The sequence below is a fragment of the Lutra lutra genome, chromosome 4 (genome assembly GCF_902655055.1).
Source record: "Lutra lutra chromosome 4, mLutLut1.2, whole genome shotgun sequence".
NCBI classification, from domain to species: Eukaryota; Metazoa; Chordata; class Mammalia; order Carnivora; family Mustelidae; genus Lutra; species Lutra lutra.
In genome coordinates this window covers 89,581,794-89,607,031 of record NC_062281.1, presented here as the reverse complement: position 1 = coordinate 89,607,031, position 25,238 = coordinate 89,581,794, and the positions used below count along the sequence as shown (strand labels likewise).

The 25,238-nt window shown below is 44.3% G+C and overlaps 1 protein-coding gene across 4 annotated transcripts in view; it reads right to left on the bottom strand.

Moving 5' to 3' along the window:
- The window catches only part of THEM4 (thioesterase superfamily member 4), a 44,649-nt gene extending 20,116 nt beyond the window's left edge, over nt 1-24,533 (bottom strand). For 2 of the 4 annotated variants that reach the window (XM_047727046.1, XM_047727044.1), the window contains exons 1-2: nt 24,386-24,533; nt 16,950-17,133 (exon numbers count right to left, since the gene is read on the bottom strand). In XM_047727046.1, the coding sequence (XP_047583002.1) occupies nt 16,950-17,133; nt 24,386-24,484 (283 nt within the window). In that variant the 5' untranslated portion in view covers nt 24,485-24,533. Of the gene's footprint in view, nt 1-16,949; nt 17,135-18,776; nt 18,935-24,385 lie in introns of all 4 variants that reach the window. The other 2 variants (XM_047727043.1, XM_047727045.1) reach the window with 2 other exon arrangements.
- Nucleotides 24,534-25,238: the final 705 nt, after the last annotated feature.

Genomic DNA, 25,238 nt, shown 5'->3' with positions numbered 1-25,238 from the left:
GCTGAGATGTGGGGGTACCCTAACATTAAGACTTAGAGGACAACGAGGAACCGGCAAAAGACATGGACAGGAAAGGACCAATGAAGTAGGGGAGTGTGAGGTCTTGAAAGCTAAGTAGGGGAGTGTGCAGCCTTGGAAAGGAGGCACTGGCTGTGCCAAAAGCTGAGAGGTCACTGGTTAGCATCGTGAAGGTCACTGTGCCCTTGACAAGAGCAGTTTCAATGAAGTGATAAAATTCTGACTGGAGTGGGTTCTAGAGCAACTGGAAGAGAGAAAGATAGAGTTGTGGCATGTCTGGCACTGATGACAAAGACCCAGCACAGTGGGAGGTGTGTAAGTAGGCCAAAGGGGTGGGGGGGATGCAGTGCACAGAGACAAGGCTCAAGAGGAGCCGTTAACAGGAAAAACAGGAAAAAGCAGAACACCAGGCCCAGATGCAGGGAGTGGATAAATGAGGCAGAGGGTGGATGGAAGTTCTTTTCTGAATGCTTTTACTTTCTCTTAGGGTTACAGGAGGCAGATCAACTGAAAGCAAGGCTTGAGAAGGTAGGATATAGTCTTCTAGGACAGCAGGAGCATGAACAGACAGGCAAAAATGAAAAATGCTTCTCAGGCAACATTAAGGGCCTACTCAAGGTTATTTTGTAAAAAACCATACTAATCCTGAGGCATCTGGGTGGCTCAGTTCAGTTACCTGTCTGCCTTCAGCTCAGGTCATGATCTCAGGGTCCTGGGATTGAGTCCTACCCCACCCCACCCCCACCAACATCAAGTTCCCTGCTCCACCAGAAGCCTGCTTCTCCCTCTTTCCTTCTCCCTTTTCCTCCCTCCTCACCCCCAACTTGTGCTCTTTCTCTCTCACAAATAAAGAAAATCTTTTTTTTTTTTTTAAAGATTTTATTTATTTATTTGATGGACAGAGATCACAAGTAGGCAGAGAGGCAGGCAGAGAGAGAGGGGGAAGCAGGCTCCCTGATGAGCAGAGAGCCTGAGGCGGGGCTTGATCCCAGGACCTGAGATCATGACCTGAGCCGAAGGCAGAGGCTTTAACCCACTGAGCCACCCAGGCGCCCCACAAATAAAGAAAATCTTAAGAAAAAACAAACAAACAAAAACCCATCACAATCCCCAAATTATCCTCAGGGATGAGTTTGGATGACTAAAAGATAATGAGTAAATTGTATAAGCTCTGTTTACCATCTGTTTACTAAGGTCTATTCTAGAACTACAGTACTTAGGGCAGCAGAAATGCTCAAAAGATAGTTATTGAAGGAGCAAATCCTGGATTTGCAAATAAGCAGCCTAAAAGGTCTTTATAGCCTGACTCTAAAAATGAAGAATATATTAGGTATATACATAAACTTCAGTAAGGTTCAACGAGTTGGCCACGCAGGTGCAGAAAAAGGGAGACCAACAGTTCACACAAATGCACAGGGTGTTTAGCGGACTCTTAGTGGAAAGTGGGACATGGCTACCCACCTACTGCTAATGTCTTATTCTAAACTGAAAGGATATAAATGGTTTCAAGCTTAGTTCTGGGAAACACACACTAAGAATTCTGAGAAACTGGAACGTGCCCTGGAAAAAGCAACCAGGCTTAAAGAACAAAGTGAAATGTCCTCTGGGAAAAATACCTGAAAAAACAGAGAAGAGAAACCTGGCAACAAGAATTGTCAGGCACAGGTGCAAGATGCATGTATCTAACTTCTACACATGAAAGGATGTGAAAGGATGCTTACTCTATGTGTTCCTAGCTGGTAGACCTGAAAAAATGGGTGAAAGGCATAAGAGTGACTGTAGCTCAATACAGTCTAAGGAAGAAATCACTAATAATTTGAGCTGTCCAGAATGGATAAAGCCCCTTTGTCCCAAGCACCCTACGACTGGAAGGGTTCAAGGGAAGTGCGGATGAATGATCCTAAGGGTTACTACAGAAAGCAAGAGAAGAAGTAAAAGTTAGACTACAGTAGTGGGTCCCAGCCTTCCTTCCGTTCCAAAACAAGGGAGCCCACTGTTCTTTCCAACAGCAGTGGCTTAGTAAGAGTGCTGGGTTATGAGTTCCACAAGGGTGGGGCAGCCCAATTTTTTTCTTCATTGCTATACCCCAATGGCTAGCATAGTGTCTGACACACAGTAGGTGCTCAGTAAATATTTGTGTAAGGAAGAAAGCTAGTAATCTGAAGAAAGAGAAGAAGGAAGTTGCAATGATGACTAAGACCCCTCCCTAAATGAGTCTGATGGTCCATTCTTATATTCCAGACTAAATATTATCTTCTAGGTCCCAACTCTCAGATTCTATTGTCTCCATTTTATCCTGGTTTGATTTAGCTAATTAATACATTTATCTCAATAACTATCCACATGTGTAACTCTTTAAACTTCCTGACATTTCTAGGTCATGGATTCCTTTGGGAATCTTATGAAAAACACCGATTGGTCCCATAAAAAATGGACATTCCTTAGGGAAGGGAAGACCATCACTTTATCTGAAAGTCTGACATACTTCTTACATTCTCTTGAGGGCAGGTATTTCAAGTGTTCGTTTCTGTTTTAAATGCAGAAGTCTAGAGGCGCCTGGGTGGCTCAGTGGGTTAAAGACTCTGCATTAGGCTCAGGTCATGATCCCAGGGTTCTGGGATGGAGCCCCGCGTTGGGCTCTCTGCCTACTTGTGATCTCTGTCAAATAAATAAATAAAATCTTTGAAAAATAAATGCAGAAGTCCAATTTAGAAGCCTAACTGGGCAATAGAGCGTCACCTAAAATGGCAGATTAAAAAGGTTTTATTACCTCCACTTAAAGGGAGATAAAACCAAAGGTTGAGTTCAGTAAGACTGGCTTTTGCAATGTGAAGATCAAACCAGTTTAAAGAACTTTCAACTTCTAGTTGGTTAACATCATAACAGAAATCAGTGGTTCCCTAATTCCAGGACCAACTGCATCCAGTGTTGAAGCTTGTTAAAAACAGATTCTCAGGGTGCCTGGGTGGCTCAGTGGGTTAAGCCGCTGCCTTCGGCTCAGGTCATGATCTCAGGGTCCTGGGATCGAGTCCCGCATAGGGCTCTCTGCTCGGCGGGGAGCCTGCTTCCCTCTCTCTCTCTCTCTCTGCCTGCCTCTCTGTCTACTTGTGATCTCTCTCTGTCAAATAAATAAATAAAATCTTAAAAAAAAAAAAACAAAAACAGATTCTCAGGCTCTACACCAAAGGGTCCAAATGATTCAGATAAGGAGAAACACAAATAAAGAAAATCTTTTTTTTTTTTAAAGATTTTATTTATTTATTTGATAGAGAGATCACAAGCAGGCAGAGAGGCAGGCAGAGAGAGAGGAGGAAGCAGGCTCCCTGCTGAGCAGAGAGCCCGATGCGGGGCTCGATCCCAGGACTCTGAGATCATGACCTGAGCCGAAGGCAGCGGCTTAACCCACTGAGCCACCCAGGCGCCCCTGAAAGGAATTTTTTAAAAAGCTCAATGGTCAACACCTGGCCACATTGGAAACGGACAGTTTTTGTTTTAAGTGGGAGGTGGCTGCACCTGGGTGGCTGTCAAAGTGGCTGCCTTCAGCTCAGGTCATTATCTTGGCGGGTGTGTGTGTGTGTGGGGGGGGGTCCTTGCTCAGTGGGGAGCCTGGTTCTCCCTCTACCTGCTGCTCCCCCTGCTTGTGCTCTGTCAAATAAAATCTTGAAAAAGAGTTGGGGGCGGGGAGGCAAAGGGAGAAGGAGATCTTAAGCAGGTTCCACACTCAGTGGGCAGCCCAATGCAGGGCTCCATCTCATCTCATGAGCCTGAGATCATGACCTAGCTGAAGTCAGACTGTTAACAAACTGAGCCACCCAGGTGCCCCAGGAGTCTTTTTTTTTTTTTTTTTAAGGTCTCTCTGCTCTATTTGATCCTGTCTCCTCCCATGTGAACTTCTCAACTGACTGAAACCCCCTTCTTGAATCCCTGCTGACTATATGCTCCACCAGCTCTGTCCACCTCCTTCTTGCTCACATGATTTAGTTAAGTATAATTTGGAACTTAATTGGCTTCTTTGGGAAACTTAAGATTTCCCTAGATTGGCTCCTCTGGGACCTCTTCCTTCCTACTGCTTCTGTATTCCTTTTGTCACCTTCTATCTTCCATTCAGTTCCCTGAATCCTTGCTAAGTCCCCTACTTCAAACTCCTGCCTCTCCAAACCTTCTCCACTCCTGTCAGATTTTCCCTTCCCACGTTACCCCCTTAGTTCCTTACAGCCACCTGAGCTTCAGACTGCTTTCCTCTACTGGGGGCTCTCCAGGACCCACAGATCCCAGGCAACTCTCTGAGACTGCAAAGAAAAAAAGGAGCTATTTGGACATGGGGCAAATGAAAAACTCTTAAGAGTCTTCTACACAGGGGTGCCTGGGTGGCTCAGTGGGTTAAAGCCTCTGCCTTAGGCTCAGGTCATGATCTCAGGGTCCTGGGATCGAGCCCCACATTGGGCTCTCTGCTCTGCAGGGAGCCTGCTTCCTCCTCTCTGCCTGCCTCTCTGCCTATTGTGATCTGTCAAATAAATAAATAAAATCTTTAAAAAAAAAAGTCTTCGGGCGCCTGGGTGGCTCAGTGGGTTAAGGCCTCTGCCTTCGGCTCAGGTCATGATCCCAGCATCCTGGGATCAGGCCCCGCATCGGGCTCTCTGCTCTGCGGAGAGTCTGCTTCCTCCTCTCTCTGCCTGCCTCCCTGCCTGCTTGTGATCTCTCTGTCAAATAAATAAAATCTTAAAAAAAAAAAAAAAAAAAGTCTTCTACACAAATGTTTGTAAAAAGCTTTAGCTGAGTGGGTTAACCCCAACTTATTCCATCTGCCTGAAATACAATTTGGATTCAATTGTTCTTTCTAAACAGTATAAGATTTCTGTTTGCATTTATCTGTATGTTTATGTACGTCTATGTATGTATGTTCTAGATGTATGGCATTTTTCTACCTCTAGGTGGCACTGCCAAAATTACTCTGTAAAAAGAACTCTACTTAATTGGCTTAAAAAAAAATGGCTTATATGTAAATTAAGCATTCCTCAGACTCAGAAATAAAAAAGAGACTAAGCCAAATGTTTTTCAAATTCACATGACTTGGGTAATCTTTTGTAAATATAAATACTGTTGGTTTACTAAAACAAGTAGCACTAACCCAGAAAAAGATAGGCTTTCAGAATTGTCAGCACAAAATGCAGACCATGCAACTTTTTCTACCTCGTTTGCTAGTCAAATGAGCTCCTGTTATTTGTTATACAAATTTGTTAGCAAGAAAAATAACTTAAGATGATGAAATTTTTATGAATAATGTAAACATTGCTAAGAACAAATGAATTAAATGGATGTAAGCTAAACATTTATAAATAAACAACAATAATTAGATTTTAAGTCTACCTAAAAATGGTTTCTTAAATCTCTTTGGTAACTTACATTCTTAGAATTTTGCTAAGTTATGGGTAGTCATTAAATATCTAGATCATTTCCAAATAAGATAAATACTGAAACATTAATTGTTAAAGTATTAAGCCTAAGTTTTTTTTTTTTTTCGTTTAAACTTTTTTTTTTAAAGATTCTATTTATTTATTTGACAGAGATCACAAGTAGGCAGAGAGGCAGGCAGAGAGAGGAGGAAGCAGGCTCCCTGCCAAGCAGAGTGCCTGATGCAGGACTCAATCCCAGCACCCTGACATCATGACCTGAGCAAAAGGCAGAGGCTTAACCCAACTGAGCCACCCAGGTGCCCCTAAGCCTAAGTTTACCTGCTTGTGGCTTCTTATTACAGAAGAAATAAACATACTGGGGTCTGTTAGTAAACATGTCATGTGCCACACTGAAAAACTGTACTATGAGAAGTGTATGCTTCTAGAAATTATAGAAATGTATTCACAAATTTGCCAATCTCCACAATGCTGGCATGACACAGTTCTTAACTGCTTACTTCTTCATTTTCACTAGAAATTAAGGTGTCTGTAGGTTAAGAATTCTAATATATGGTATTAAACGTACTAGAATAAGGGAAACAACTCTATGCAAAGCAAGCAGAATGTATTTTTAGTAAGAAAATGTATGAGGTGTGGGGATGTATTTTTGTTAAGGAGAAAAAGGTAAATCTGTCAAGTAAAGTAACTAGTTGTTTCAAATGAAAAGAGAAGAAAGGACAAACTAAGTAGATAAAGTTGGAGGGGAGAGGGAGAGACACTCTTTACCTTTTGTGGTCAAAGTGGCTAGAACTGAATGAAATTATTATGAGGGTTTTTTTTTTTAAGATTTAATTTTTAAGCAATCTCTATACCCAACATGGCATTCTAACTCACCCCCCCAAGGTCAAGAGTCGCATGGTCCATCAACTGAGCCAGCCAGGTGCCCCTACTGTAAGAGTTTTTAAACTAAGTTTTAACTGAATGGCTGTACAAAGTTATAATTTCGCCACCTTTCCTCAATTAGGAGGACACAGTTTTCTTAAAAGACTTGGTCTGCTCTTGGTAAGAGATTTTGGAAGGGTTTTTTTGTTTTGTTTTTTACCTTTAAACAATCTGCCTAGAAAGCACAGATTTTGTATCTTACCAACATTTCCTATGCTCCATGTTCTCTTTTGCAGGTCTTTACCTGAGAACCCAAGTCTTCTCTATTCACAGAGGTTAAGTTTTTGGTGTTTTAACAACTAAGTGTTCTTCTGGTTTGCCTCTGACATCTTTTTTTTTTTTTAAAGATTTTTATTTATTTATTTGACAGAGATCACAAGTAGGCAGAGAGGCAGGAAGAGAGAGAGAAGGGGAAGCAGGCTCCCTGAGGCAGGCAGAGAGAGAGAGAGGAGAAGCAGGCTCCCTGCCGAGGGGAGAGCCCAATGTGGGGTGGTGGGGGTGGTGGTGGTGGTGGTGGTGGTGGTGGTGGGTGTGTGTGTGTGTGTGTGCGCACGCGCGCGCCAGAACCCTGGGATCATGACCTGGGCCAAATGCAGAGGCTTTAACCCACTGAGCCACCCAGGTGCCCCGCCTCTGGACATCTTTTAACCATCTCTTTGGTTAAAAGAGTGCTGTTTCACAGTGACCTGTTTAATAAGGTTCTAAAACATTTGATATTTGACAAACTTCCCCCAAACAGTAAGTAGGTCTTTCTAAACTCAGACTAATTCTGGGATTTCCCAGCATGTTCCTGGAACGTCTTCTAAAGGAGAGATACTGAACTATTTAAATCATGTGATTAAATTCCTGGCGATCTGCTCTGTTCTGGTATAATGTTATCAGTCATAATTCTAGTTATCTTAAAAATCTGTGCCACAGAAATAACCACATTTCCTTGTCATTTGCATTAGAATGAACTCTCATCAGATCTTTAAAACCATTGCCATTTTAAAGTCTTTTTTGTCATTTACAGTTTTACTGATGATTTTTTCAAGTGCTCGGTCTTCTGAAATTCAAGAAAAGGACTCTGATATGCATAGGTTTCTGATAAACTAAGATCTTACCACTGAACTGGGTAAGAATTTCCTTAACTCTAATGGAAAACTCAACTCACAAAACTGCCTATGATGAAGTTTTAGAATGTAAGTGAGGTTCGGTGGGGTGAGGTCTGGAGCCGATGACCAGGAAAGAATTCTTGAGACATCTTTGGTGCAAAATGGTGGTTTTTTAAAGCACGGGGACAGGACCAGTGGGCAGAAAGATGCTGCCCTGGGTTGTGAAGAGTGGCAGGTTCTGTACCACGAGGGTGGGGGAAGTAAGGGAAAGGGAGGTTTCAACAGAACTTTCATATGCTAAAGAGGACCTACAAGATATGGGATACCAGAAGCCAAGCCATTGCCAAGGCCGTTTTGCCCTTTTTAGCAAGCTATTAGATAGCTGGGAGAGTCCTAAGAATGTCACATATGTCCCACCCAGGAGTGGGGTGTGGTGGGGGGGGGGGGAGGTTGCAAGGTGTCAGCCTTTTGCTTTGTCCTCAACCAGGCTTCAGTTCCCTCATCACCAGGATCAAGCAAAACAATAATCAATTACAAGGGACTAAATGAATTGATGAAGAAAAACAGAACTGAAACATTTATCTTTCTCCTTACCTGATCTCATCAGAATTTGGAAATGCTTATTAAGTATTATTTTCATGGTATTATGTATTTATTTGCAGATAATCTGTTCCTTATAACAGACACAGACATGACCAAACAGCCTCAAGAACTAAGGCTGACTTTATAGAGCCAATAAAAGCCCTTCAGAACACTGCCTGGTATCTTGCTTACTGGGTTTCCAGCATCACAATGGATAAAGATGGTCCCCTTCTGGCAGCCTGAGAAGTTCAGAAAACTTCGGGGGCTCTGAGAAGAGAGGAATCCATTCAAATTCATAGGTATTGCAGGCAAGGACAGTGAGTCCTTGGCTTGGCTTCGGGCCTTGAGTGGCTTTTCAAAGTACAATCTGAGGAGGCACCTGGGTGGCTCAGTTGGTTAAGCCACTGCCTTGGGCTCAGGTCATGATCCCAGAGTCCCGGATGGAGACCCTGTCAGGCTCCCGGCCTCTCGAGGAGTCTGCTTCTCCCTCTGACCTTCTCCCCTCTCATGATCTCTCTCAAATAAGTAAGTAAAAATCTTTAAAAAAAAAAAAAAAAGTACAATCTAAGGGATGCCTGGGTGGCTTAGTTCTTTCAGCAGCTGCCTTTGGCTCAGGTCATGATCCTAGGATCCTGGGATCCAGTCCCACAAGGGAGCCTGCTTTTCCCTCTGCCTGCTGCACCCCCTGCTTGTGTGTACGCTCTCTCTCTCTGGCAAATAAAATAGTAATAAAATAGACGTCCAATCGGAGATTCCATAGAAAAGCAAAGGAGCGCCTAAGTGGCTCAGTTGGTTAAGCATCTGCCTTCAGCTCGGGTCATGATCCCAGGGTCCTGGGACTGAGCCCTGCATCAAGCTCCTTCCTCAGCAGGAAGCCTGCTTCCCCCTCTCCCTCTGCTGCTTCCCCTGCTTGTGCTCACTCACACTCTCTCTCACTGAAATAAAAAAAAAAATCTAAAAAAAAAAAAAAAAGGCAAATCCAAAAAACCCATGTGGCCAATAACTATTCTCATGGTAGCTATGTAAACAATCAGGCCATGTTTAATGAGACCAGATTTATTTTGCAAACAAGTTAGTCTTACTGCGATTATCTCTGATACAAATGGATGACTGCAGAAGAGAAAAAGTATGTTTCAATAGCACACCTCTGTGGATATCAGATCCCAGTGCTGTCGCTGACTCTGAAGTTGTTATCTATCTGCAAACTGACCTGGACCCTAAATTCTTCTGGTTTTCTCAAATATCTGATTAAGACTCTCCAAATCTAATTTTCTTCCAGCCTTCTGACTTGGAATCACTAAGAACAAAACCGTTTTTCCTGAAGTCCTGCAAACTGAAACTGGACAACCTGACAGAAATTTCCTAGAAATCACCATTAACAGCCATGCGTGGACGATGTTCTTGCCTGTTGCAGCTGGGCTATTCAGAGGGTTCACACCTGATGACATCACCAGAGATCGTCAAACTGCACACAAGGAAAATGAATGAGACTGCTCAAAGCGGGCTTTCAACTACCTCCATTTTGACCTGAAGTTTTCTTTCCAGCTCATCTCTTATGGCAGGCAAAAAGCCCTCCAGGCAAAGTATCCTGCCTAGGGAACCAAAACTGCCCCTCAAGCAGTAAGGACTGCGTAGAGCAGCAATAAGGTCTTGCCTAGGCCAGGAACACCCACACCTGTGATTGATGCCAAGCTAATCAATAACCTGACCTTTATGTAATTGATGGAAGGAGGGAATGGAGGCTCAGAAGGGAAGTTAACCCAAGTAAAACCATTTTGGTTTTTAGGTCATAGACTCAAAAGACCCCACTCCCTCCGGCTATAAAAGACATTGTCAGTTGGGTATTTTTGAACTGTTCCCTCAGAGTGTTGTGCTGACAATACTCACCCCATCTTTGGCCGTCCATCTTGTTCACATTTGCTCAGTAACCTTGCTTGGGACTACATGTTCTGGGCCACTAGATTAATGTATATACCTTATAAATGCCTGCTAAGGCCAGGATTGGTGGGGGAGGAGGGAGGTTTATTTTGGCCTCCCATGAATCTGTTAGAGATGATGCACAGGTGGTGCCCCAAGATCTAACTGGGCATGGAAGCCTTTGGAGGTGTGTGTAAAACCTTTTGATCTCACTACAATGCCCTTCTGTGTGTCCCCCACTCTACATAACCTGTGGACTAAGGTCTGGATTTCGTGAATTAACTACGCAGCTGCTGTGGATTGTTTTCCACTAGAATCCCTCTGTAAGTTACCCTCAATAAAACTCTATGTAAATTATGGAGTGGCCTGCTTTGTCTTCTGGTCTCAAAGTGCCGTCTTAGCTTAGGAATAGTTTACTGATCATCCTCTACCTTCTAACATACTCCCTGCAGGTAATGCTAAAACCCTATGTAGGACAGTAGAAAAACCAACCACCAAAATATAGGAGATACACCCAAAAAGTTAAAGAGTAAGCTCCTCCCTATATGGTTAGCTAACAAAAAAACAAACCAAAAAAACCCTATTAAACCCTTTACCAGAAGCAAAGGGACATAACTAACTCTTCTTCACCCAGGAGGAAAGACCGTTACTTTGTGAAGTGCTCCTGATGTGGGAAACAAAGGCAAAAGAAAACATTAAATTACCTACTGCCTATAAGTCCTTGAAACAGGCAGAGTGACATTTCTTCTAGGAACTCCGCTGCCTTTATGTTAATACTTTGCTAAGGGCAATCTTAGCCCACCCCCAAGATCCTGTTAAGTCTACTTTAACACATAAAAATTCCCTTGGAAGGGGCGCCTAAAGACTCTGCCTTCAGCTCAGGTCATGGTCCTGGGGTCCTGGGATCAAGCCCCGCATGGGGCTCTCTGCTCGGCAGGGAGCCTGCTTCCCTTCCCCTCTCTCTGCCTGCCTATCTGCCTACTTGTGATCTCTGTCAAATAAATAAATAAAATCTTAAAAAAAAAAAATTCCCTTGGAAACTTTCATTATCTCTACTCCCCACCCCAAGATACATGTTGGCAATCATCCTCTAAGCACACTGCCCACTGATCTACATCTGAAGGGTCTCCTGACTCAGGTTTTATTTGACAGTAATAAATGACCTCTTCCCAACAACAGTCAGCCCCCTCAAGGTCCTAGACTTTGCTTCCAAAATTCCTTACAACTTATGGTATATCCCTAACCCCTCCCAACTTGAAGGCATATAATCAGTCACCCATCACAATCCCAGTGCAGCTCTTTCTACCCATGGTTCCTGTCCCCGTGCTTTAATAAAACCACCTTTCTGTACCAAAGACATCAAGAATTCTTTTTGGGCTGTTGGCTCTGAACCCCAACACTGCCACATCACTTGGCACCTGAGGGTGTGGCTCAGTCATTTCATCTGAAGTCTGAGGTTCTCAGACTCACTTTCTCCTTTCTTCCTTTACTATCATTTCAGGGGCTTTTCAACAACTATGGTCGTTTTGGAACACTTTCAGGTCATTGCTCTGGCTGCAATCCTCTATCCTGGGGCTGCTCTATGGGGAGGAGAAAGCCTGCCTTTTGGCTGGTAGTACCCTGGACAGAATGGTAGACCCAGAAACTTGAAGCCCTCCCTTTATTCCTGTCTTTAATACAAAGTTGTCTTTTTGGGGCACAGGACAACCACCTAAGTTGCTAGCATAGCTGCCAATCTTTAGACTCCCGTGTGAGGATTCTTCTCATTGGTTTAATGTGATGTTTTCCACATCTCTAGTCTAATGATCTCTGGAACTGGCTGAAACCAGTACCCAAACGAATTAAGTCCAACTGGGACCATTTCCTAGAGAAGTTGGCTGTAAACACTACATGTGTTGAAGTGTCACTTAGACCATGATAAACTTCTATCTCTACTGTCTTCTGTCAGTGTCCTCCACTTACAACTTTAACTATAGAACTGGACAATTTCGCCTTGTAAAAATTTTCCTAATGTTTTTTCATGGGTTAAAAATGGTGGGTTCGGGGTTAAAGCCTCTGCCTTCGGCTCAGGTCATGATCTCAGAGTCCAGGGATCGAGCCCCACATCGGGCTCTCTGCTCAGCAGGGAGCCTGCTTTCTTCTCTCTCTCTGCCCGCCTCTCTGCCTACTTGTGATCTTTGTCAAATAAATAAATAAAATCTTAAAAAAAAAAAAAAAAGGTGGGTTCGGGCGCCTGGGTGGTGTAAGGACCTATTTAGCCAGAGGCTTCCATTAAGGTTAAACAATAACCTTGTTGTGTAACCCTTGAAGTGTCTGGGCTTCCCTTCCCCCAGGGGACTGACTTAAAAATAAGTCCCAGAAACCAGCCTCAGGTAACAAAGCCCAGATACAAGGGTGGGTCAGGCCAGGTGGAGTCATTCGATCAGTGGGGGGTTGCATACTGTCTCCTAGCTACCAAGGAGTATGGGCCCTGCCCTTTGGATGCCAATTCTAATGAGGGTGATAGGCTAGGTCAAATGTCTACTATAGGGTAAATTGTAATTCAATTGGTCACTTATGTGTGACCTAACATGAATGTGGAGTTTGCTGTGTGTATTACAATCTCATTGGCCACCTGTGCGTGGCCAGGCCCAACCACAGGGCCTTTGCCCTTAAAAGCTGGTCTGTGAAACAGAGAAAGGTCGCTCTCTCTGTAAAATGCGTGGCCCTGGCCGGTCAGTCTGATTCTTGATGCCTGGTGCGAAATAAAGCTTTGCTTGACCTTCGCTTTCTAGCAGTCTCACTCCTTTAATCACGGACCCATTATTGGGGGACCTAACAGGTGGCTCAGTGGGTTAAAGCCTCTGCCTTGGGCTCCAGTCATGATCCCGAGATCCCAGGATGGAGCAACACATCAGGCTTTCTGCCTGGCAGGAAGCCTGCCTCCCCTGCCAGCCTGTCTCTCTGCCTACTTGTGATCTCTGTCAAATAAACAAAATCTTAAAAAATGGTGGGTTCTTCAGGGCAAGGCAAGGTTTGGTATCTCAGTCCACAGGTCAGCACCCATTTTACAGTCTAGAATGCAATGGGAAAGCTGGGGAATGCAAGAATCCCTCCTACCAGGACTTTAAGGGCAAGGTGATGATCATAGCAATTTCATTCAAGGGACGTCTGGGGTTGCTTTGACACCAGGAACCTCTGACAAACATGAACTGTCTACACATGAGCTATTGCAGAAATTTCTCTGAAATTTACCTCAAGTTGTCTAGCTTAGGCAAACAGCAAACATTCAAAGACAATGAGAACTATAATTGTCAATAACATCTGCAAAGGTAGGTTACTGAAATATAAATTTTTCTATAATCACTCTCATTTCCAGAAATAGCCAAATTAAGACTAATCTGTATGTAGAACAAGTCAAAATCTTAGCCTTACTTTTTCCTTTTGCCTTTGTTTCCTACATCAGTGTCACTTAGGCCAAGTCACCAAACTAGGGTTTGCTTATTTATTTTTTTTAAAATTTATTTATTATTTTTTTTAAGATTTTATTTATTTGTCAGAGAGAGAGAGAGAGAGAGAGAGCGCGAGCACAGGCAGACAGAGTGGCAGGAAGAGGAAGAAGGAGAAGCAGGCTCTCCACAGAACAAGGAGCCCGATGTGGGACTCGATCCCAGGACGCTGGGATCATGACCTGAGCCGAAGGCAGCTGCTCAACCAACTGAGCCACCCAGGTGTCCCTGCTTATTTATTTTTTAAGACTTTTATTTATTTGACAGAGAGTAAGTGCACACAAGCAGGGAGGAACAGGCGAGGGAGAGTGAGAAGCAGGCTCCCTGTTGAGTAGGGAGGCTGATGCAGGGCCCGATCCCAGAATCCAGGGATCATGACCTGACTGGAAGGCAGACGCTTAACCAGCTGAGTCACCCAGACATCCTGAAACTGGGGTTTAATATCTAATCTACCTGCAGTGTCAGCCTCCCCCAGAAAGGTTTTAACTGAGTCAGGAATCTTCGTCATCACCAATGAGGTAATCTGTTACCTAGGCCTTCTCCACCCCCAAAAGCAAATGAGGTCATCGACATGATAAGACCCAGTACCCTTTCCTCCAGGTGATAGTAAGCTTGCCTGGAATCCTTTTCTTTTGCTATTAACTCCTTGCCCCACCCTCCTTTTTATAAAAACCTTCTATTCTGTACAACTCTTGGGAGCCCCTCTCCACTTACCAAATGGGGTGCTGCCCGATTCATGAACCGTTTAATAAACCCAGTTAGATCTTCAAATCTGCTCAGCTGAATTTTGTTTTTTGGCTGGGCCCTCACTCACATCTGAGATGCTTTGAGCCCAGTTATCTAAAAATCTTGACTTAACTGTCCTCTGGACTCAAAAACATAGTTTATGGTTTGTTCCAACTATTAACCTTTGTTTTAGTTTTGTTTCCATAAAAAAAAATGCCTCTTATTAAATAGGTGACTGATTGCTCATGTTATGCAGAACACCCCCTGCAATACCACCTCCTGAAATGAGACACAACTGTTTAACTAACATATTCTCAGGACTAACAGAGTGGTTCAAAGACATGAAACTTCTTGGGAAGCTTCAAAGACGGGAATGAAGGATAGCAGAACACGCCAACCCAAAGTATGGCTCTTTGGCATCAAGATTATTCTGAGGAACAGCAGACACAGGGGAACCTCGGGAAACAGAGAAGTTAACCTTTTGAGTGGAAAATTTACATTTCTAAAGGAAATCTCCATTTGTAATGGTGCTCCCCCGTTCCAGATAGAAGAGGGCTCTACTTTGAAGAGAATCTTATCTATGGAGAAAGCACCAAGTTAATTCTGCCTAACCAACCTTATCCTGTTTACTGTGCTTTTTCCTGGTTACTTCCCCACAACTTCTCCCCTTCTCCCATGCCCTGCTTCAGTCCTGAGCTGGTATTTAAACTGGTGACTAAGGCCACCCGGGGAATTACTCACTTTTCCCTAGGTATCTTCCATGTATACCTGAGGTAAACTAGTTCAACTTCATTAAAAAAATAATAATAATAATAATTTTTTTTTTAAAGAAAGCAATGGGCCTCCCAATTCCTATACCAGAGATCTGGCACCACATTTTGGGGACTAAAAAGTTCTCTTTGGGAGATGAAAAGAACTGAATAGGGACTGCAGTCAATAATGCTGTGATGGCAATGTGCAGTAACAGAGGGTAGCTACCCTTACAGTGATGAGCACTGAGTAATGTACGGAACTGTTGAATTGTATGTAGTATACAAAGAACTACCATAACATTGTTAGGTCAGTTTAAAAAGCTCTTTTTTTAAAAATTAAGGTGCATTTATTTTTTGTATAGCACTCATCACCATTTGACATACTTTGTATTTTCTTTCTTTAATGGTCTGTCTCTCCCCTCTATGGTGTTAGCTCAATGAGGGCAGAGATTTTAGGTAAAGAATTTTACCTTTTAGGTAGAGCACCTTCAACAGGTCTTCTGGGTTTGTTTTCTCTTTCCTTTCTTCCTTTCCTCTCTTCTTCCCACAAATATCTTAAGGCACTTACTAGGTAGCTGGTACTGTTCTAAGTACTGGAGATCCCAGAGAGAATAAAACATAAAAATCTCTGTCCTCAGAGCACCTGGGTGGCACAATAGGTTAAGTGATCTCAAGGTCCCGAGACCATGACATCGAGCCCCTGTAGAGTTCTGAGATAGCAGAGAGTAGCTTAGGACTCCCTCTCCCTCTGCCCCTCCCCCCACATGTGCGCACACTCTCTCAAGTAATCTTGAAAAAACAAATCCCTGCCCTCTTGGAGCTCACACCCTGGTGTGAGAGACAAAACCAGTCTGTCAAACAGTGGTTAAGTGCTATAGAAAAAATAAATGCACCTGAATAAATGATTATTAAGGGAAAGAAAACAATTTGAAGAAACTACATACTGTATGATCCTAATTATATGGCATTCTGGATAAGGCTGAACTATGGATATAGTCAAAGGATCAGTCATTGCCCACAGTTCAGAGGGAAGGTGGGGAGGGTGAACAGAGGGGGCAGGGGGGTTTTGAGGACAATAGAAACATTCTGTATGATACTCTGATAGATACCAGGCATTATACATTAGCCAAAACCCATAGAAAGCACAATCCAAAGAGTTAACCCCAATGTAACCTATGGTTAGGGATACTGTTATCGGGGCGCCTGGGTGGCTCAGTGGGTTAAGCCTCTGCCTTCTGCTCAGGTCATGATCTTAGGGTCCTGGGATCAAGCGCCACATTGTGCTCTCTGCTCAGCGGGGAGCCTACTTCCCCCTCTCTCTGCCTGCCTCTCTGCCTACTTGTAATCTCTGTCAAATAAATAAAATCTTACAAAAGGAATACTATTAGCAATAGTAGTTCATCAATTATCAATTACACTTTAAGGCAAAATGTTAATGTGGGAAACAAAGGCAGAAGGAATGTAGATAAAATTAAATCTTATAACCAGATTGTTAACATTCCTCTTTATGAAAGTCCGTTTGGAACTTCCCCTATCTTTACTTCTCCCTACCAGAAGGTATAAAATCACTTGCTCCTCATAAGCCCGGAGCAGCGAGGAGCAAGAGCAACAGCAGCCACAGCTCCTTCCACCCACAGGGCCTGTCCCAGTGCTTTAATAAAACCTCCACTTTGCGGGCGCCTGAGTGGCTCAGTGGGTTGAGCCGCTTCCTTTGGCTTGGGTCATGATCTCAGGGTCCTGGGATCGAGTCCCGCATCGGGTTCTCTGCTCAGCAGGGAGCCTGCTTCCCTCTCTCTCTCTGCCTGCCTTTCTGCCTACTTGTGATCTCTGTCAATAAATAAATAAATAAATCTTTAAAAAACAAACAAACAAACAAACAAAAAAAACCCCTCCACTTTGCACCAAAGACACCTCAAGAATTGTTTCCTGGCCGTGGCTCTAGACCCCAACATTTCCACATCAGTATCCAGTGTCTCAATATTTCCTGTTTTATATTTAACATTTAAATATTCTTTATGAGAGAGTGGTTGTTCCTACCAGGAAAAAAGGTTTTGACCTCTTCAAGCCTTTTAGAAGATGTAAATTTATATGAAGGCAAACGTTTCCAAGAGCTATCTTCACTCTTCTTCATGAACTGGTCAAAAATGAGTCTCATGTCCTTGCTCCAGCTGGGGTTGGGGAGAGAAAGGTCGACGTGAACAACCTCTGATGAATATGACCTCTAGAAGAAAGAGAAGAGAAAAATAAGAATGGGAAGTGAACCCTATCTTGTAACATATTTTTCTTTTTTCCTGAGACTATCTTGCTGCCTCTGCCTCTCCTCTTTCCAGAAGGTGGTCATTTCAGCGTTGGTGGTATAGTGGTGAGCATAGCTGCCTTCCAGAAGGTGGTCATTTCAGAGTAGAAGCAAATTTTAAAAATCAGCCAGACCAACCTCCTAGAGAGGAGAGATTGAGATTTGCTCAGTGTCACCCAACTAGCTTATAACAGAGCAGCATTTAGCTCAGGTCTGTGGATTCCCTTTCTTTTAAAAAAAAAAAACAAAACACAACACCTTAATCAAGCACAAGGTAAACCAGGAACTTGAAGTAAACAGATGAATGTAAAAGAGTTACTAATGGGGTATGCAGGACCCAGAGCACAGGGAGAGGTATTTAGCTCAGATGTTGTTGTGGAGGGCGGGAGGGGGGCAGTGGTGGTGGTTCAGGAAGGAATTTTTTGACCTGAATCTTGATTTGATGTAGGGAAGATGTTAGGCTTCGAAGTCAATGGTCAAGTAAGAATTCTTGAGCTATCTCTGGTGCAAAAAGGTGGTTTTATTAAAGCACAAGGACAGGACCCATGGGTAGAAAGAGCTGCACTGGGATTATAATGGGTGACTGATTATATGCCTTCAAGTTGGGAGGGGTTAGGGATATACCATAAGTTGTAAGGAATTTTGGAAGCAAAGTCTAGGATCTTGAGGGGGCTGACTGTTGTTGGGAAGAGGTCATTTATTACTGTCAAATAAAACCTGAGTCAGGAGACCCTTCAGATGTAGATCAGTGGGCAGTGTGCTTAGAGGATGATTGCTAACATGTATCTTGGGGTGGGGAGTAGAGATAATGGAAGTTTCCAAGGGAATTTTTGTGTGTTTAAGTAGACCTTACAGGATCCTGGGGGTTGGGCTTAGATTAAGATTGCCTTTTGCTCTTAGCAAAGTATTAACATAAAGGCAACTGAGTTCCTAGAGGAAATGTCACTCTGCCTGTTTCAAGGACTTGTTAATGGGGTATAGTAAGGAAACTTAGTAATTTTTCTTCTACCTTCGTTCACCACATCAATTAGACAGCAGAAATTAGCTAGCTAGAAAGGGTACTGTAGGCAAGGGGAAACTATACGCAAAAGCAAGGAGGTATAACATAGTTTTATGGGGCCTCAGGACAACCACACTTACCAAATACTTATGAAGTAGGTACTAATTTATCATCCCCATTTTACAGATGATGAAACTAAGGCCTAAAGAAGTTTGGCTTTGTTTCAGTGCAAGGGGAAGAGCAGATGGCTGCAGAAATGCAGATAAGGGCATGGCTGTGAGAAACTTCCATACTATGCTAGTTGGCCTGAACTGGTCTGTAACCGCAGTTGTTCCCAGAGGGATTTTCATAGGGAAATAACAAGATCTCATCTGGCCATCATATGAAAGATAATGGGAGGGATCAAGACTGGATCTGGGGACTCCTGTGTTAAGGCTTTTAGAGATAACTTACCCAAGTGAAAAATTATGACCGCATTAAGCAGATAATGAGTAAGGGAAGAGTAAAAAGACAATACCAGCTCCAGGTTTCTGACCTATGCAACACAGTGAGTGACAGAGCCAATTACCAAGAAACAGAATAAAAAGAGGGGGCAGAGGTTGGGCAGACAGGTGCTTGCTGTCATCGTAACCATGGCTTCCACCCATGCTATTTCTCTGCAGCACTGGGCCATGCTACCACTCCTGTGCCCAGGCAGCAAGTAGAATGGTGCAGAGGTCCCAGGTCCTAGAGGGGGAGAAAAGGTGACTTATTAAGGAGCAGGACAAAGCAAATGGCCATAGGTACTGGAAAGGAAAACTGTTTTTGGTTTTTGGGGTCTCTTTTTTTTTTTTTTGGCTTCAGCAGAAATCTTGGAATGTTTAAGATCACAGAAGCTATCAAGTCTACAGCATTCCACTTTGTCACCCTTTTCAGTTTAGATTCAATGTATCTCTAACAGTTGGACCACACCTGAAACCAAAACAGTAAGGCTGAGCCATGATGGAAGAACCAGCCAACTAGCCTTCCACTGACACATGATACATGACACCTCCACTGGCTCTTACCTAGCTGGCTCTGATCCTGGCCTGACGGTTGAGAATACAGGCAGCCGGTCTCAAAAACCCTACAGATTAAAAACTCCTTGGCTGAGGAGAAGGAAGTTAACAATTTCATGAGGGTAACGTGAGTAGGGTTAAGACTACTCCACCCTAGCCCAGGATCTGTACCTGTTTTTTTCCTATGGCTTTGAATTTGCTCATCTCTTTAGAACCTAGTTCAGAAAATTTGGTAAAGAAAAGAAAGAGCAATTTACAGGTGCGCGGGTGGCTCGGTCAGTTAAGTGTCTGCCCTTGGCTCAAGTCATGATCCCAGGATCCCAGGATTGGGCCTGAATCAGGCTCCAGGGAGCCTGGTTCTCCCTCTGCCCTTCCCCCCAACTCAAGCTCACGGACATGCACGCTCTCTCTCAAAAATAAAGCAGTTTTAGAGGGGGAGAGAGTCCCCGTATTGGAGAGCACAAGCTGTAGGAGAAGCAAGCCGCTCATCTAGCAGGTAGTCCAATGTGGGGCTTGATCCCAGGACCTAGGGATCATGACCTGAGCCAAAGGCAGCCACCCAGGAGCCCCCAAAATAAAACAATTTTTAAAATCCACCATTATTTCTCCATCTCAAGACAATGATAGATGTTGGGGCATCTGCTTTAGGCTGGGGTCATAATCCCTGAATCTTGGGATTGGGCATCCTGCTCAGAAGAAAGCCTACTTCTCCCTCTCCAAGATCCCCCCACCCCACTTTCGTTCTGTGTCTCTCACTATCAAATAAATAAAATCTAAAAAAAAAAAAAAAGACAATGATAAATGTTTATGTCTTTCTACCAACTTTTCTTTAATGTGATCTTTCTCTTATTTATTTATGAGAGAGCAGGGGAGCTTGAGGGTGGGAGAGGAGCAGATGGGGAGGAAGAGGGAGAATTTCAAGCAGACTATCCACTGAACTGAGCATGGAGTCTGACACAGGGCTCAATCTCAGGGCTCAATCTCAGGACCCTGAGATCCTGACCTGAGCAGAAATTAAGAGTTGGATGTTTAACCAACTGAGTCACCCAGGGGCCCTTCAATGTAACTTTTTTTTTTTTTTGAAGATTTTATTTATTTGACAGAGATCACAAGTAGGCAGAGAGGCAGGCGGGGGGGGGGGGGGGGGGGGGGAAGCAGGCTCCCTACTAAGCAGAGAGCCCGATGCGAGGCTCTATCTCACCACCCTGGGATCATCACCTGAGCTGAAGGCAGAGGCTTTAACCCACTGAGCCACCCAGGCCCCCAAATGTAACCTTTCTTGATACACTCGTAATTTCAGTAAGAAATGTATTTTTCCTTTCTGCCTCACCACTTAAAATTATGTAGTACCCACTTTTTCATGTCCTTAATCTCAATTATCACCATTTTCTTTTTTTTTTTTTTAAAGATTTTGTTTATTCATTTGATAGAGAGAGAGAGAGAGAGAGAGATCACACGTAGGCCAAGAGGCAGGCAGAGAGAGAGATGGGGAAGCATGCTCCCCGCTGAGCAGAGAGCTCCATGTGGGGCTCGATCCCAGGACCATGGGACCCTGGGACCATGACCTGAGCTGAAGGCGGAGGCTCAACCCACTGAGCCACCCAGGCGCCCCAATTAACACCATTTTCAACAGCAGAAAAATAGTCCTTTAGACTCCTGTACTATAATTTACTTAACCATTTAAGTTAGGCATTTAAAGCGTTTCTAATCTTTTGCAGCTTTAAGTAAGAATGTTCACTGGAAAATTTTGAATATAGCTTTTTCTCTGCTTTGGATTATTTCCTTAGAATCCAGTCTCAATCACATGGCTTTTAAAGTACATGAATTCTGGAAATAAACTGATATAAGCAGTCACAGATAAATACGCACTGAGCAATACATGTCAGCTGAGAGGTAGAAAAGACTGTAGGATCTGGCTCATCTACAGGTCTCAACAGGCAACTCTACCAGAGCTAGGGTGGCTCAGTCCTTAGGTATCTGCCTTTGGCTCAGGTCCTGACGGAGCCCCCACATCCAGTTCCCTGCTGGGTGCAGAGACTGCTTCTCCCTCTCCCACTTACCCTGCCTGTCCGTGCTCTCTCACTGTCTGTCAAACAAATAAATAAAATCTTAAACAGGCAACTCTAGGATGGACCAGTTCCAGCGTCTTTTTATGGACCAGGATGAGAGAGATAATTGAAGACTTTTAGGAACTAGAATGACCCCTTGGCTGTGGGCTGTCCTACTGGATTTTAACTTTGAAGTGTGGGATTCAACTAAATGCAGTGAACTTTTATTATTTTTTTTTTTAATTTTTTTTTTTTTTTTAAAGATTTTATTTATTTATTTGACAGAGAGAGATCACAAGCAGGCAGAGAGGCAGGCAGAGAGACAGGAGGAAGCAGGCTCCCTGCTGAGCAGAGAGCCCGATGCGGGACTCGATCCCAGGACTCCGAGATCATGACCTGAGCCGAAGGCAGCGGCTTAACCCACTGAGCCACCCAGGCGCCCATGCAGTGAACTTTTAAAAATCTGCTATATACCTGGTTTGGTGCTAGGAACTGGTTGAGACAGAGCGGGAAGAGGACTTGGGCCCTGCCCTCAAGTGGTGGCAGCCTCAGGTGTGAAAAATACTGTAACAGGAGTACATTATAGACACAGGAGTGACAGGGATGAGGTCTGATGGAGTGGTTTCTAAAGTGTAAGAAGTGCACTAAGGACAGAATGGGAGAGCTATACCAAGCAAAGGCACAGAGAGATGACACAACTGTTTGACACCTTGGGGAACTGCCAGGATTTCAGTCCTCATGATGTAAGGTGCAATGAGAATAGCAGCCAGACGTGGATGGCAAAGTAGAAGGGGAACACTCACCACTGAGCCTCTGTGGCCTTAACACTGGGCTTAGATTTCATCGGCTAGGTCAATGTTTCCAAACGTCAAAATGAAAGCTGATTTTAGGTAGCACAAGGACTACAGCATATGTATTTTTAGAATGCCTATTATCAAAGGACATAAATAACATGTCATATTCGGCAATCTCACAAATGTTATTTCTTAGGATGAAGTTCATTAAAGAAAGGTAGTCTTTAAAAAACCATGAAGGTGCTATTTGAATGATAAAATACTTTTTTCCACTATGGGGAGCTTTAAGCAAAGCAGTAACATGAACTTAGGTTTTAGAAACCACTCTCTGGTGTAAAAGATGAATTGCTAGGTGAGAAAAATGGCAGGGAAAGCTGTTAAAACTGTTGCAAAGATCTAGATGAGATATGGTTAGAAGCCAAACTAGATAGAGAGAAATGAAGGGGAAAAAAAGATTAAGAGACTTTTAAGATACTGGGACCAAGGGATGTGGAGAGAGAATGATCATGGGGAAAAAGTAGTAGGAGAGCCTTGGATGATTCCAGAATTGCAGCTTTGCAGATTGGGGTGGAAAGAAAGGAGATTTTTGTTAGTCTTTGTGTGTGTTAGGAGGGGGAAGAGGAGGAGTAATCTATTAATTTTAGATGCATGTAGAGTGTAGGACCTCAGATGAACACTGTGATATTGTGAGAAATAAAAAGTTTCAGTTCAACAAGGTAGGAATCAAGAGATACTTGATGTAAAGGCATTTGCAAATTCCCAGCACAGACTGTGTACGTGAGGGATAAATGTTAGGGATAATCATTACCTTTTGTAGCTCTCTGTAGAGGAAAAGTCTTTAGTTATATGTTTTTTAAGGGGGACTTGTTAACTGAAGTTATGACTTCTTTTTAATGTGTTTCCTTTTAAGATTAAGTTACTGAACAGGAAAAAAAAAAGACTTACAAAGCCTCTAAATACTATTGTTAAATATTCTCAACACAGATTACAAGGCACCAACACGTAATTAAGGTAATAAATTTATCTTTGCTGTGAGAGCAGCACAGCCTATTTTCTTTCCCAGGTGAAAGATGGTATAGGATTAATAACCAGTCTGCACACATTATTCTTTAAAAGAAAGGTCTGACAGCTTGCAGTTCTTGCTCAGTACAGAACTGTTCCTTCCATGTTCCCTTAGTACTTCATTATTACAGCCGTTCACCCTTTTCTCCCAAACCAGACTGTGAGCTCCTTGAGAGAAACCGTTTTCTTATTCTTTATATCATGAAGACCAATGTCTTGCATGTTGTTGGGGTTCGATTAGTAATAATTGAATACTGGGGTGCCTGGGTGGCTCAGTGGGTTGGGCCTCTGCCTTCGGCTCAGGTCATGGTCCCAGGGTCCTGGGATTGAGCCCGGCATCAGGCTCTCTGCTCTCAGCAGGGAGCCTGCTTCCCCCTCTCCCTCTGCCTGCCTCTGCCTACTTGTGATCTCTCCCTCTCTCTCTGTCAGATGAATAAATAAAATCTTTAAAAAAAAAAATTGAATACTTCAGTGAAGCGAAACATAGGGAAGTAAGAACAAGCATTATTTAGTACAGAGTGTGCATTAAACGTTGCCTCATTTTCCTCTTACAATAGCCTTTAAAGTTGAGAAAGTGGCTTATGGGACAATTATCCGATGATCAGGATGAAACTCTAGAAGGGACACCGCTCTTCTGGCGAGCACATACTGTAATGGTCAGGAGCAGTACTGCCTAGGTCAGACCCCAACTTCACTACGGGTCTCTCTGTCTGACCTTGCCCAAACGAGACCGTTTTTTTTTTGTTTGTTTGTTTTTGTTTTTTTAAGATTTACTTATTTATTTATTTGACAGAGATCACAAGGAGGCAAAGAGGCAGGCAGAGGGGTGGGGGAAACAGGCTCCCCACTGAGCAGAGAGCCTGACGCGGGACTCGATCACATGACCCTAAGATCATGATCTGAGCCGAATGCAGAGGCTTTAACCCACTGAGCCACCCAGGCGCCCCCATGACCGCTTCTTTATCGGTCTCAGCCGCAGCCATCCTCCCCGACCTGCAGACCAGAGTCCAACATCCCGGAGGCTGCCTCACGCCGGTGTCCCCTTCCTGTCCCTCTCGGCCTTTGGCTCTCAGGGCTGTAAGCGACCCCGCTAACAACGACGTCTGGCACTGACGTTAGCTTTTACCCCGCGGTCAGCGGATCAACAGGTCAGCGCGGCCGTCCTCACCCGCTCCCCCTAGACACAGGCTGTCCTGGCGCGGCCTCCCGCTCCCGACGCCCCGCCCCCGGACTCACAGGCAGCGGCCACGAGTCCCTCGCCGGCGGGGACGCGCCTCCCAGCGGGCCGCAGAGGACTCCCGGTGTCCGCAGTCGGTAGACGCAGCTCCGCAGCATCGCTCAGAGGGCGCGCAGGGTTTCGACACAAACGGCCTGGCGGCCGCGGGCCCACAGACTCTTCCCATTCTCCGAGGGAACACGTGACCAAGGGGGCGCGGCTTGAGGCGGGCGGGGCGGTGGCCTTTGGTGTCGTCAAACTTGGCTCTCGCCAGGTCCCGGCCAACTACTGTTAAACCACCCGGCTGGAAGGCTAGGGGACCGAGGCCCCGGAAGCGGAGGGGCGGGGGCAGGAGGGTCAGCCCACAGCCCGGCAGCTCCAGCCTGCCTTCGTCCCCACCCCCCGGTCCGACCCCTCCCGCCCGGCGCTGGGATCTCTGGGCGTGTTACCCGGAAGTCCCTCCGGAGGAAGACAGAAGGGCCCCCGGCGGGTGGGAGCGGACGCACCGAGCGGTAGCGATGAGGTCTTTGTAGGCCACAGACGTTCCCTGGGATCAGACTGGTATTGATTTGTAGAGAGCCTTCAAACTACTGAGTGTATTTAGACGTGTAAAATGCTCCTTTTCAGCCTCTTCCGCTGCCCGGGGTCTCCCGCCCCCTTAAAGCCCCAGACAGAGCTAAAAGTCCTAAGTCTTGCTTTTTTCAAAAAGAAAACTCTTAAGAACTCTTGAAGGACGTGTTCATCTGTAGTCTTGGAGACAGGCCTGAGCTCAAACTCCTCTCCACGCCTGGCCTCTGTTTCTTCATCTGTTTGTGGAGAATACTAAAGGTGCACAAAAGGATGTTCTCTTTCAGTGGGAGTCACGAAGTTAGA